The sequence below is a fragment of the Toxotes jaculatrix genome, chromosome 2, assembly GCF_017976425.1.
Source record: "Toxotes jaculatrix isolate fToxJac2 chromosome 2, fToxJac2.pri, whole genome shotgun sequence".
NCBI lineage: Eukaryota > Metazoa > Chordata > Actinopteri > Toxotidae > Toxotes > Toxotes jaculatrix.
The window spans coordinates 4,266,830-4,280,337 of NC_054395.1; the positions used below are offsets into that span (position 1 = coordinate 4,266,830).

General features: G+C 42.2%; 1 protein-coding gene across 1 annotated transcript; it reads right to left on the reverse strand.

The window, feature by feature from the left end:
- Positions 1-3,685: 3,685 nt before the first annotated feature.
- Positions 3,686-9,877, reverse strand: LOC121198529 (solute carrier family 2, facilitated glucose transporter member 1-like). The gene is made up of 10 exons (XM_041062758.1): positions 9,863-9,877; positions 9,306-9,398; positions 8,740-8,900; positions 8,395-8,635; positions 6,390-6,552; positions 6,048-6,235; positions 4,554-4,658; positions 4,347-4,448; positions 4,055-4,258; positions 3,686-3,892 (listed from the first exon to the last, which is right to left on the reverse strand). The coding sequence occupies exons 2-10, from the start codon at positions 9,381-9,383 to the stop codon at positions 3,686-3,688; spliced, it is 1,449 nt and encodes a 482-aa protein (XP_040918692.1). The 5' UTR covers positions 9,384-9,398; positions 9,863-9,877.
- Between the last annotated feature and the right edge of the window lie 3,631 nt (positions 9,878-13,508).

Sequence of the window (13,508 nt, forward strand, 5' to 3'; positions counted from 1 at the left end):
CAGTATTACACAAGCCAGTTTTCAGGTCGTGCAGTTCGCTGCTCCGTCAGCCCTAACGTGGTGTCATGTTACAACATGCAGCATGCACGCAGCTTCTTTTCACGTGTGGAGCCCACTTCACGCTGACACACTGTGGACCTGACAACATCATCAGCTTCTAGAAAGGCCCCAGTGTTTTAAACTACTAAATCAGACCTGAGAGGAAATTGGTGCACAATAAATAATTACTATAACTATAACTAATAACTATAACATGAATATATGGTAATATATCTCACTTTTGTAGTATAACAATTATAAGTCATTGTTATCTATATTCAGTTATCAGTTATTAGAACATGTTCAATCCCACCAGTTCTAGAAGCTCTAAAAGTGCTGTTGCTGGCTTTGGCTTAGAAATTCAACCTTTAAATGGGGAAAAAAAATGGATTAATCTTTATCAGTGTCATGTGACTAGTGTGAAAAATGCCTACGTGGAAGCTCTGAGGTCGTCACACAGGGGAAAATGGTCCTGCTACGGTGGAAGGATAACAGTGTTGCAACCATGCTGCTGAGGTGCCTGTGGACAAGGTGTAAGCAAAGCTGGCATTTAGTTATGATGGTTAAGGTTTGGCTGAAGGGACTAGGGAAAAACAGGAGCCAGGTGAAAACCAACACTCCATTTGAAGCATTCACCTCCAGCTGGACACCCTCTGGGTCTGGGAGGGCTGCGGGCCTGGGGCTCTGTCAGGGACAGAGATGAGTGAGAGGGACAAAGTAAAGGACCAGGTCAAACGAGTTCAGTGATGGTCCTTTCAGACTGCTGCTGTAAAGGCTGAACACTGGTTACTGTACTTACCTGATGATTACTATACACACAGTTATCACAGCAGTACTAGATCACAATAATTTATACTGGCAGAAAGTGAAACTTACTCTTTTGAGGTAACACATGGACTAACTGAATCTCTTCATAGGCAGTAGCTGCTTATTATATTAAAAATATATTTAAAAATAATATATCAGATTAAATGTAAATGACACATGAACCTCAGTCTGGTCTGACATTTACAAAAAAATGTTCACGCTGTGTTCATGTTGAAGGTCATCCCCTGTTCTATAGCCATCTAAAGAGTGTGATGTCTTGTCCTGTGTACTGCTTGAGACACACGACAGTGTCCAGGGATGATCCATTATTGTCCTCCTCTGATTATCTGATTATTGATGATGAAAGTCTCACCTTTACATCATCTCTCTGATGAAGGAGGTGCAGCGCAGCGAGCTGTGACACTCACCTGTTTCAACAGTTCCAAAGACACTTCAGTCTTCAGGGGTGTGAGCTATACGTGCTGGAGCTGTTGGACTCTCCCAGGGTGAGACCGTCTACCTCCACCATGTCCCCAGCAGAGGGCGCTTCGTACTTAGTGTTGCTGATATAGTTTTCATCTTGTGTGTGTGTGTGTGTGTGTGTGTGTGTCTGTGTGTGTGTGTGTGTGTGCGTGTGTGTGCGTGTGTGTGTGTGTGTGCGTGTGTGTGTGTGTGTGTGTGTGTGTGTGTGTGTGTGTGTGTGTGTGTGTGTGTGTAAATGTGGTCCTGGAGACACCTACTGCAGCAGGAACCACCACAAAGGTGGATTTGTGGATTTGAGGAGCAGGTGTTTGACACCATGAGACTGAGGACTCAAGGTGAAAGAATGTAAATTTGACTATTGATTAGTCAATGTTGATCTTTCATCCACACTGAAATCTGACCTTTTCCAGAACTGACAGGACTTTGAATATGTTTACACAAAAATGTACTCTTCCCACCTTCCTCTCTGCACCATTGTTGTCAGCTTACCGGCAGCTGTAATAACTTTTTTTTGGCCAACGGGTGTTTACGGTTAGGCCCTAACCGTTAGGGCCACATCACCGCCTGTTGGTTTGGTATGTGATATATAAGAATAACAACAATAAAAAACTGATTTTAAAAACACACGTGACTAATATTCCCACTTTTTTTTCTTGAAAAATGCCACTTCACTATCATACTACAAATATCTTTATCCTCTATCTATAACGTTGTCATATCAACCTTTTTTTTTTTTCTCAAATGAATTTGACTTGATTTCTCTCATCTTGACAATGCCCTAATACTCTGTGCACCATCCATGAACTAGATTTATACATGCAGCAAACTACCCTGCTTCTATAGTCTTTACTGAACTGTTAGAGTCACGTCACAGGAAGCTGGTCATCATCACTCCTTTATTTTCTAAAACACTGTATAGTTTATCCGTTTGGTCACAGCACTTTCATAATGTACAAATTACATTCATTTTATGAATTCAGGAATGAATTCATTAATGGGTCAATTCTGTCTGTGTTCAAGTCCTGCTGTTGCAATGGTTCTCAGATATGACATGTAAACTTGAATTTAGCAACTTTAGCTACATTTCGTGTGTAAATGTTCTTGTGGATTAAGAAGATGTTCTGATCCGTGTGGAGAAACAGTTTCATTGCAACAGCAAACCTTTTGAATAGAGCTCAGACAAACTGAATATACACAGTATTTCAAGGTTAATCTTATATATAAATATTATAAAATATTACACCTCTGAGTATAACAGGACAAAGGAATACACTACATATAGAAACATAACTGTGTATATATGAGGAAGCATGCTGACTTCAGTAGGTTCGTTAATTATACAGTAAATATTCACAGGTTATAATATTTACTGTGTGACTTTACTCTAAAACCAGTTATGATGAAACCCATCTATACCAGAAATATACAGAACTTGGTTGAAAATAATGATTTAATAATGATAAAGATGAAATAACTGACACTAAATTATAACCTAAACAAAGAGTTATAAATCCTGTTTGTTTGTTTAGTGTCACTGACGCTGGAAAAAGTCAACTAATTGTGTCGCCACAGACATTTTCATGATTTAACCAAGTCTCTCTGTCAGACAGAGAATGTGCACATTTCCCAAAATGTTGGACTTTTTCCTCTTAACTTTGTATAAAGGAATGTGACGTGTCTGTGAGCTCCACAGTCATTTTACTGTAAAACTGATGAACAGCAGAAAGCACACACACACACAAACACACACACACACACACATTCAAATACGGGCTGTTTGCAACTAACCAACATGGAATCAAAACCTTTAACAGTTACATTCATGATAATATGAGATAATAAAAAAGTTCTTTTCATATTCAGACGGTGAGTCAAAACATGTACAGTATCAGTACAGTGTGTCAGAATTTTAAGGAACTAAGCTGGAAATCAAATTTCCATCCGCATGTGCTACAGAGCAAATCTGACCCAAACATCCAGAAAATTGGCAAAAGATAAATATTTTGTTTGAGTTTTCATCTACTGCTGAACCAAGACAGAAAATGGAACTGCATAACAGATGAGATGAGAAATGGAGAGTTTCAAATCAACTGAAGGTTCATGTTTTCTATTCTATTTAATCACTTCTTTAATCAGCGTAATCAATCATTCATTTTAAATTCCTATGGGACACCATACTTATCAGCATGGTACCTGCTGGATACAGACTTCCTGGGCTACAGACTGAGCCCAGAGTAACTAACAGTGATGTCCTCAGTCAGGTTAGTTTATGGGATAAACATTAAAATTGATAATATTCCAGCAGTGTACCCCAGAGTAACCGGTCACTCTGCTGCGTGTGCATGTACGGCACGTTTCAAAGGTCGGGGTCATCCCCCCTGAGGGTGCTGAACTCTTCAGGGGCCGAGTACTTGTCACTACCCTGACCAGCTGACTGGCGGAAGCCCGCTGCGATTTCATCAAAGGTGCGGCCCTTGGTCTCTGGCACCTTGAAGTAGGTGAAGACGAAGAACCCGAGCAGCAGGACGGTGAAGATGATGAAGACGTATGGACCACAGAGTTGCTGCGTCAAAGGTAAAACATCATTTCTTTTAAATAATGGACACAAGCCACAGCATGACCATGCAGCGCAACAGTAACAGGAAGGTTGATGGCATTTGTGGACTGAAGTTAAACTGTAATTAATGTGCAATGCCAGCATCATTTTAAATCAAAACTGTCGTACCTCAACATACTGGAAGCACATCCCCACTAAGAAGTTGGCAGACCAATTGGAGCAACCAGCGACTGCAATTGCAGCAGGTCGGGGCCCCTGGCTGAAGAGCTCGGCTACAATGAACCACGGGATGGGGCCGGGGCCAATTTCAAAAAATGCTACAAAGCTGAAGATGGCTGCGATGCTGACGTAGGACATCCATCTGAGCTGGTCCTGAGGAACACAGCACCACGCAGATGCTTTCAGTCGCTGTGTTTGAAAAGCCTGACAGACTGAGTAAAAGGTGATCTCAAAAACTTACCAACAGCGACATGGCAACAGTTAGAAAAACTGCTGAAACTGCCATCCCCATCAAACCGATGAGCTGAAGCGGTCTCCTGCCCATTCGCTCCACCACAAACAGCTGCATCAAGGAAGAGGACGCATCTTATTACAGAACGAAGGTAAATGTTACCGGAATCCTGGACTTAAATGGTTATGGTTTCAAATGGTTCTTTGTAGGACTTACAGAAACCACAGTGAAGGCAGTGTTGACCACTCCTGCTCCAATGGTTGCATAGACGGGCTGGGACACACCTGCTCGCTCAAAGATCCCAGTCGAGTAGTAAAACACCTGAAGACAATGACATAACACAGGGAACAGTTTAGCTCCTTTACACTAGTTGGAGTTTGTGTTGGAGTGCATATGAGCTGTCATGTAGACTTTAGACTGGACACCTGAAAACTAAAAGCTGGACTCCCTGAAACTAGAACCTGAAACTACAGCTTATCTGTACGGGTCCTGGTGGCAGCAGGCTGAACAAAGCCCACCAGGTCTTTCTGGGGGAACCCAACGCATCCAATGCCTGATGGGATATACAGTCCTCTGGGTCTTAACAGGGCCTCAGGAGCAGTGGCTATAGTCTGGCACCTTCTGGGGCTTCCAGGGTGTCTGGGCTCATTCTCAGAGATACAGAGAGGAGGCCACACACCCTGTGAAGGACTGCACCGCCTCATTCAGTCAGACAGCTGTCAAAGTCCTGACACACTCAAGAGCTTCAATTTCAGGTTCAGCTTCATCTACACCGCGACAGTCTGATAGTAGCCTGCACCCCCCTCCACCACTGACAGCACCAGTCCACCTGCTGAGCTTATAATCTCCCTTAACTCACCTCCTCTTGTGAAGTCAGGCTGTCTTGTGAAAAAAGGCAGTACCAACTAATGCTCATAACATATTTGTGTGGTAATACTTCACATCCTCCTATTTAGTTAGACAGTTTGTTCTGCCCTCTAGTTCATGTAATGATAGAAGTTGTTTTATTATAAATTCTCAGGGCAAATATTTAGAATGGCAGTACACAGTTTATAACCATTTAAGGAGCGGTACATAAACTATTGTCTAGTTATAAGCAGCAACAAGGACATTTTAAGTTTTTATAAATGTTTTTGTTAACAATTATAACTTCTCCTATAAAGTCATTCTATGTTTCTGCTTACAGTTACATTATATTGTGTTATAAAGCACTTATTAAATATTCATATAGTGCTTATAAATGCTAAACAAGGAAAAGCTTTGCCTGTTTTGGGACTGGGTATCTACAGTGATCAGTTCAAAAATACTACAATAACAACAATAACTGAGTGTAAATCACCAGCTGTAATTTACTGTCACCAAACATCATCCTGCAAAACCAACAAGTAACTACTGAGGTCCTACTGGAGAATTCACAAGTAGTTAGTTAATAATTGTGATCAGACCAGCTGGTCTGGGACCAACACCCATGCCACGTTCAAAGTTACTTAAACCACCTTTCTTCCCCATTCTGATGCTCAGTTTGAACTTCAGCAGCTCATCTTGACCATGTGACCATAAGTTACTGCCATGTGATTGGCTGATTGGATAATTGGGTTGAAGCAGTTGAACGAGTGTACCTAATAAAGTGGCCAGTGAGTGTATTGTGGGAAAGAATCTACCCGTGCAAATGGATGTTTATGGCACTCGCTCTTTGGTCCTTTAACTTACAGCATTGATTCCAGACAGCTGCTGTGAGAGCTGCAGCATGATGGCAACAAAGATGGGCTGGCGGTAGCTGGGGGAGCGGAACAGCTCGGGGATGGTCACCGTCTTCTCCCTCTTCATCAGCTGGCTCTCCTCCTTCATCTCCTGTATGTCCTCATTCACCTCGTCGGTGCCCCGCAGCTTCATCAAAACTGGAAGACAAGTAGTTCGGATTACATCTATGTCAGCACGGAAACGGGATTTATAAAGCTGTCACACACTGATGCGTCTGGCAGGACGTGTGTGTGTGCGTGTGTGCATGCGTGTGTGTGTGCGTTCGTGCGTGTATGTGTGTGCGTGTCTCACTGCTTCGGGCCTTGCTCTCCTCGTTGCAGTTGATGAGGAGGTATCGGGGGCTCTCGGGACAAAGGGGCAGCAGGACACACTGCAGCACTGCTGGCAGCAGAGTAAAACCCAACAGGAGGGGCCACAGGGAGGCATTTCCCATGATGGATTCAACCCCAAAGATCTACACAACACACACAACACACTGCTTACACACACTATATACAACCCAGTAGAGTACACATAGCATTACATTTGTTAGTCATAACCAATCAGGAACATTCTTTAAGACCCAGTTCAGGTTCAGCACAGATGGACAAACAAACAACACACATTCTTAAGAGTCTTACATTAGCAGCAACAACCTGGATGCAAACAAGTTCCTGTACATGTTGGTGGAATTTTGGTCAGTTTAAATTTGCACAATTGAAGTCGCCGGCAATGATGATTCCCTGTCGTTTTTTTTTTTTGGTGGTGGTGGGGGGGGCGGGGGGGGGTTGTTTTGTTTTTTGTTTTTGCAGTTTAAGACTTCTACAATGACAAAATCACTAAAGTATATGCACCATTGTAATAACTTTATTTTGGATTCATATATGAAATTTATGGCTCCATCATTTGCGGACGTCTGGTGGTGTAACAGACCACAGGAGCTGCAGCCAAGAAGAAAAAATTTTAAGCACACTGTCCTTGTCATTCACTTTACCAGGTACATTTATTTTCTTTTTTGGGATTTTAATTGTATTTAATAGCTGCTGCATAAATTTGTACATTGCAAAATATATTTTAAAACTCTTACGTGCGACAAAAATTAGAGAGATGGCTTAAATGCTGGGTTCTAATTTTAGAACGTGATATAATGTTTCTAATTGTTGATGACATCAGGAGAATCTCAGTGCTGATAGGCTTTCACAGCGCCATGCAAAGTTTTCGCTCAATTTGAAATATTTCCAACTCTATTCGTGTCTACTCACGTTGCCCGAAGCAAATTCGTTCACTATTCGCCGTCTTTGCATTGATTTTTGTATGTTAGTGCGCCGCAGGAAAAAGTCGCTTCATGTTTGATCTGAACAAACCTTTAAATAAAGTAATGTAAACACACCAGGCCGTTATTGACCGCATTTTAACACCTTCAGCCCTGCCAGATACATCATTACAAACATTACCCGTGTTGTGCAATCATGAATGAATCATGAATTGTCGTGACCCACAGAACCTGATGGACATGGACACAATAATCTAATTACGGCCAATAATCAGGGTAAGGCCTAAGTCCAATTAAGATGTTTTGTGCTTGCCACACTTTGAGTCCAAATGTCCTACTTGAAGCACAGGACATTTGTTTGTAGTCTAAATAAACAATGGAGTAAAGAATATAAATACAACAAATACAATGTATTTTATTTATTATATGTGAATATTACCAGATATACAGTATATATATTTTTTTTTTTATTATTGTAGAATGAAGCATCTTACCAATACAAAAACATGTTATCAAGCAGCTGGACTGATGTCAGTGTTTCAAAACTGGACAGACAGTTGGACTGAAGTGTTTCCATGACTCTACCAGTCACATCAGCTACACTAAGTCACATCAGCACCTTAATCACATTAGGGCTGGATTATTGTGTGCATGTTCACACAGCTGTTGTATATTCTAGTCAACATCCCCAAGTTTCCCAAGATACCAACTACTGTATTTCAGCCTGAGTTCTGGGGCATTTATTTACCTCAGCAGCAGAGAACTGGCTCTTTATGTCGCTAATAGACTTGGCTTAGAGACAGATGTAGACAGACAAATGTAAAAATGTTTTACCAGTTGATAAATTCAGTGTAATGCTTATCTTCACAGTACTTTTTGACTTTTGTTGAACTACAAAGGTCCCAAGCTTTCAAATTAAAGCCTGGAAAGACAGGGATCTGCTCCTGGCAGACTTTTCATGTGAAACAACTGGACAGGAAGTGCTGATTTTCATGTTGCTTAACACCAGACAAAAAAAATCAGCAAAGTAGGTAAGGATCTCACCTGTGCCACGAGAATGCCGATCACCACACCAAGCTGATGCAGAGTGCCTAATGCTCCGCGGAGAGACGTGGGTGAGATTTCTTCAACGTACATGGGCACAAAGCCAGTGGAGAGACCAGAGTAGAGACCCACTACGAAACGGCCAGTGATGAGCATCTCGAAGGAAGCAGCCAGCTTGGAGAAGCCCATAAACGCAGCAGCAACAAAGGCGAGTACATTGGCCATGAGCATGCAGTTCCTCCTTTAGAGATAAGAGGGTTCATTAATGGTTTGTTTGTCATTTTTAGTTAAGGTGTGATTAATAACGTTTATTAATAATGTTGATGGTGATGGGAAGAGTTATACCTGCCAAAGCGGTTGACTAAGACGCCAACAGAGAAGGAGCCGAGCATCCCCCCCACGGAGAAGATGGCCACAGAGAGAGACCACAGAGCTGTTAGAGTGGTCTGAGAGATGGGCTCAGAAAACCTGCTGTTCCACGTCTCATTGTAGAAGCTCTCAATGATCTGAAACACAGAACACACAGTAGGCTCAATGTGTCAGATGAATTAAAAACAGATTAAACTTCTAAACTTCTCCAGTTTCTTCTTGGTCAGTCGCCTCTTTCATCCACACTGAAATGTCTCAACACCCCACTTTAACTATTGGATTCATTTCCATGACATTTGCTACAGACGTTCATGATCCCCAGAGGATGAATCCTACTGACTTTGACGATCCTTTGACATTTCCTCCAGCACCACCAGTAGGTCAACGTTTTAACTGTCCAGTACTTCGGTCAAGTGGTACAGTAAGTGCAATCATAATGCCCTCAAAACCTGCTGCATATTCTCATTAACGTGCTAGTTAGGAAAATAACCTTTGTTATGTTGTTGTTTTAAACCTCTGACGTTACTATACAAAATACTCACACTCTGAGGAGCATTGATGACACCTGTGTTGTAGCCAAACTGGAAAGAGCCAATCACAGCTGTCCCCACAGCCATCATCAGATGGGGTGTCACCTGTCGTTATAGCAGAGAAACACAGTTGAAGGTTTGCATTTAACAAGACAGCTCACCCATGATGGTGAAAAAGGTCTCACAGTTTAAACAGGAGCGTTTCACTTCGGTTCTGTAGAATCAAAGACGTCCAACAGATATTTAACAGGCTTGTCACACTGCTCTGTGGGTGTTTATTAACCCAGCTGTCCTTCAAATCACTACGAAGACAGCAGAGACCAAAAAGTCTTTGGTCAGTTGCTGTCATGGGATGTGAGGCACGATGTGACGATGTGAGGGAAAGTTTGAGGGACAGAAAGCTGGTGAATTCATAACTGACAGGTGTCAGTTCGGATAAATTATAATTAAATCAGTTATCACAAAGAAATGAACTTTTTTTTAGGTATTAAAAAAAAAGAATAATAATTGCAAGTATGGCCATTCTCAGCTTCCGTAATTCCCCAAAAATCTTTAGGAATACATTTAGCTTTCTTTTTGTGACTTTTAATCAGCAGGGGTTGTCTAAGGTCGACTGATCGACTGATCGATTAAAGGTTTGTCGATTTTTACACAAAACTGCAAAAACAATATGCTTAGTGTAGTGCTTACAGGCGGTGGTTCACAGAATAAGAATGAATTAGGAATTTCAGAATAATGTGGAGTTAGTGAGTGAGTGTGTGTGTGTGGTTCCGAGGGCCCATGTTCTGCAGGGCCCATGTTCTGCAGGGACCATACTGCTTCTTAGAGGAACTTCATCCCAGATAAATGTTATTTATAATTTTTAATTTTTTTTTTTTTTATCATTTATTGTTGCCACTGTCTCAAAACTGTCTGAACACTAATCGAGCCTCTCTTCCATAATCAGTCAGTCGATAACGTGATGCGCGGATCACACAGCAGTTACCTTGTCGCTGAGCTCCATGCCGGCTTCTTGGCCCTCTCACAAACTCCAGACTTCCCCTTCCAGACTATGAAAGAATCCGGATCATTAGAAAGTCAGTCAAGTCAGAAAGTCTGCAGTCTACAGCGGCATGCCGTCATGACGCCGTCCGTGGTATCATTCAGTCCGATATCAGTGTAAACAAATGTTTCTCAGTTTCTTCCTCCATTCACCTGCTGAGGTAAGCGGCTTAGTGACGTCAGCGTTAAGTGGATCTTAATGGGCTGCCGTGCCTCCGAGAGGAGTGGGATCACCGCGCTGATTGGCTCAGAGGGAAACACTGCGGGGGGGGGGTCAGAGCGGGAATACATTAACAGATTCATAATCCAGGATATGGATCAGGTATTGATCACAAATATTCCCGATCATATAAAAAGAGGCTTCAGTGTGTGGCAGTAATTTTGAGGCCAATTCAGAGGGATTGACCTGTTAGAGGTAAATACCTAGGGTGAATTTGTGGAAAACTTCAGGACTGACCTGAGAATGATAAGGTTTCGATCAAAGTAATTCAGTGATGATTGTCAGTAGGATTCCCCTAACAGCTTGTTTGTCATGCATAAAGGTCTTTAACAGAAACAATTAGACTATAAGTCTAAAGTCAGATCCAACCTTCCTCAGTTTTTTCAGTGATGAAAGCACATAGGTTTTGCCAGAAATTCTTTGCAGCTGGGCAATGCCAAAATAAATGCACAGCAGTTTCAGATCTTTCATTGCTCTTTCAAAAGGAATTGGCCCAGACAGTCTGTATTACATCATCGGGGGGGTGTTTACAGGCAGTGCTGCCAACTTGGCGTCTTTCATCACTAGATTTACTGACCTTTCAGAGCCTTCAGTGACTCTTTGGTCTCATTCAGTTCAGCTTCTACCTTTCTCTCTCTGTGACTGATCCTTTGACAGGTAAATGCAGCTGAAACCACAACACGGCTGTTCTCCTTGTCGTGGTTATAAAATCAGGATTTTAGCAGCAGCAGAGCAGCAGTGTCTGCTGGTTAACATGGAGTCTGTGATAATTCCACAGTTACCTGACTGAGTAAGACAATGTTTATGGTTGTTTTGTTAAAAAAACAAACCTGCTACCAGGGCACAGAGACAGGGCCAGTTTATTATCAGGATACAACCTGCATCAGCTCACCGTGGTTGTGTGTACACAGTCCAGCACAATCCACGTAGTCCCGTGCTGTTGAATTTACAATCAATATGAACCATAAATCCTTCTAAAGGAGAGTAGAATGTTTTATTTAGTTTTGTATTTCTTCGAGGAGAAGGAAATCTTATAGGTTCATTAGCTGATTCTGGTTTTTGCTTCAGTATGAATTCTGACTGGGGTCAGTCATGGATGTGGGCTTGTGTCATTTTAAACAGTTGGAACAGTGGGAATCCCCCAGAGACCATGATAACATTCCTGAATAATTTCACGGTTTGGTATAAACTACTCACTCCGGTGCTATATTTACGCACAGATGTGACCAGAGGGGCCCCAATTCAATCCAGCATCACTGCACTGTGTGTGTGTGTGTGTGTGTGTGTGTGTGTGTGTGTGTGTGTGTGTGTGTGTGTGTGTGTGTGTGTGTGTGTGTGTGTGTGTGTGTGTAGCAGTCCCTCGTGTTGGTCCAGGTGAGAAGCTGTAGCTACCTCTCACTAATCCACTGAGCACAGCAGCTATTTATACGTCCAACTCAGCAGAGTCACTGTCTTGAGACTGTCTCACTCATGCCAACGTGCCTGACATGTGATCTGATGTTGTGGCTGCTTGTTAACACCTCGTTATACAAGCATGGTGCGACTTCATCAAACAGAAAATTCCCATACTCAAGTCAACGCTTTTCCATAAGTTTCAGTTCAACATTGAACATGAAAATGAACACATGAATATGTATGTGTGCTTGCAGTGTGAGAATGTCGGGGGTTGGGTGGTGTCCAACGTGGTCATCCTATCACATCAGACATCAGTAGTGGTTGTAGCAGGTCAGACGATGTCAGCCGTGGTCACCATAGATTTCAGTGCATTAGCATGCTAACATTTGCTAATTAGCACCAAACACAATGCACAGCTGAGGCTGATGGGAGTGTCAGTCATTCTGCAGATATTCCATCATGAACCAAAGTCCTGATCACAGCACTAGATGAAAAGTTAATCGATCGTCGATCAAACGATCAGCTTTCTTCCTGAGACAGTCGGTGCCAAACGTCATGACAATCCATTTAATACCAACTCACTCATGTTGCTCTGTCATATCATATCATGTATATATCATTATTACTACCACAATCATGGCATGGCGACCCCTGCAATGATGGTTATCTATTCATTTAATTTAATCTGCTTTTCATAATGAGACAGATGAGAAGATCTCCTCCTTAAAAATGTTATCATACAGAGAACAATCAAAATAATATTCCAAAAATATCATGTTGTGTCTCGTCCATGCACAGCAGACCTACGTGTCTTTACTAATTGAATTACTCCTCTCAGCTGCTGAATGTGTGTTTTTGCTGTCATCTGACTCTACCTCTGTTAGGATTAGACTCTTCTCTGTCCCTCATCCCTCGTGTCTCCTCTGTCTTCCCCTCCCGTGTGTCTTGTTTGTCCTTGTTTTGTCCTTTTACCTGTTTGTGTGTGTAAGAGTGTGTGTTGCGGCCTGGGTGTGGTGGCCCAGATTGTCTTCCCACCAATTCTCCTGCACGCCTGTTCCTCATCTCGTCATCCACCCGCCTCCAAAGCTGCTCTGTATAAGGACCAGTTCATCTCTCCATTCTTTGCCACTTCATCGCTTCATCACTTCCTCAGAGGTATTTATGTTCATCTGTGCTACTCAGTGTTTTCTCCTCATGCTAGTCTTTCTGGAGTTCATCATTGTTTTTTCCTGTGCCACAGGTTCACCTGCACCTACCACAGGAGAAGCTGCTCTTCATTCACTACATTCTATCCCTAACAAAGGACTGTGCTTCACATCTATGACTGGTCTCCGGTGTTGAGTTCAGCGCTTTGGGTTCTAAGGATTTACAAACTATAACGAACACTGTGTGCTTGATTTTATTTATTTGGTCACAATGTGGAAATGACAGAAAACCAACAAACCATCAGAGCTCAGTTTATCCATTTACAACCTGTGAATGTAGCTTCCACTCAGGGAAATGGTTTCCAACTTTAAAAGAAAGAAACAGATATTGTTTAAACCAAATCAAAAGAAATC

Excerpts from the sequence above, each read along its gene's own strand:
- LOC121198529 (XM_041062758.1), bottom strand. The coding sequence starts at position 9,383 with ATGATGGCTGTGGGGACAGCTGTGATTGGCTCTTTCCAGTTTGGCTAC. Across the intron at positions 4,659-6,047 it reads AGCTGTCTGGAATCAATGCT|GTGTTTTACTACTCGACTGG; the intron begins GTAAGTTAAAGG and ends CATTGTCTTCAG. Across the intron at positions 4,259-4,346 it reads CTGTTGCCATGTCGCTGTTG|GACCAGCTCAGATGGATGTC; the intron begins GTAAGTTTTTGA and ends TGTGTTCCTCAG.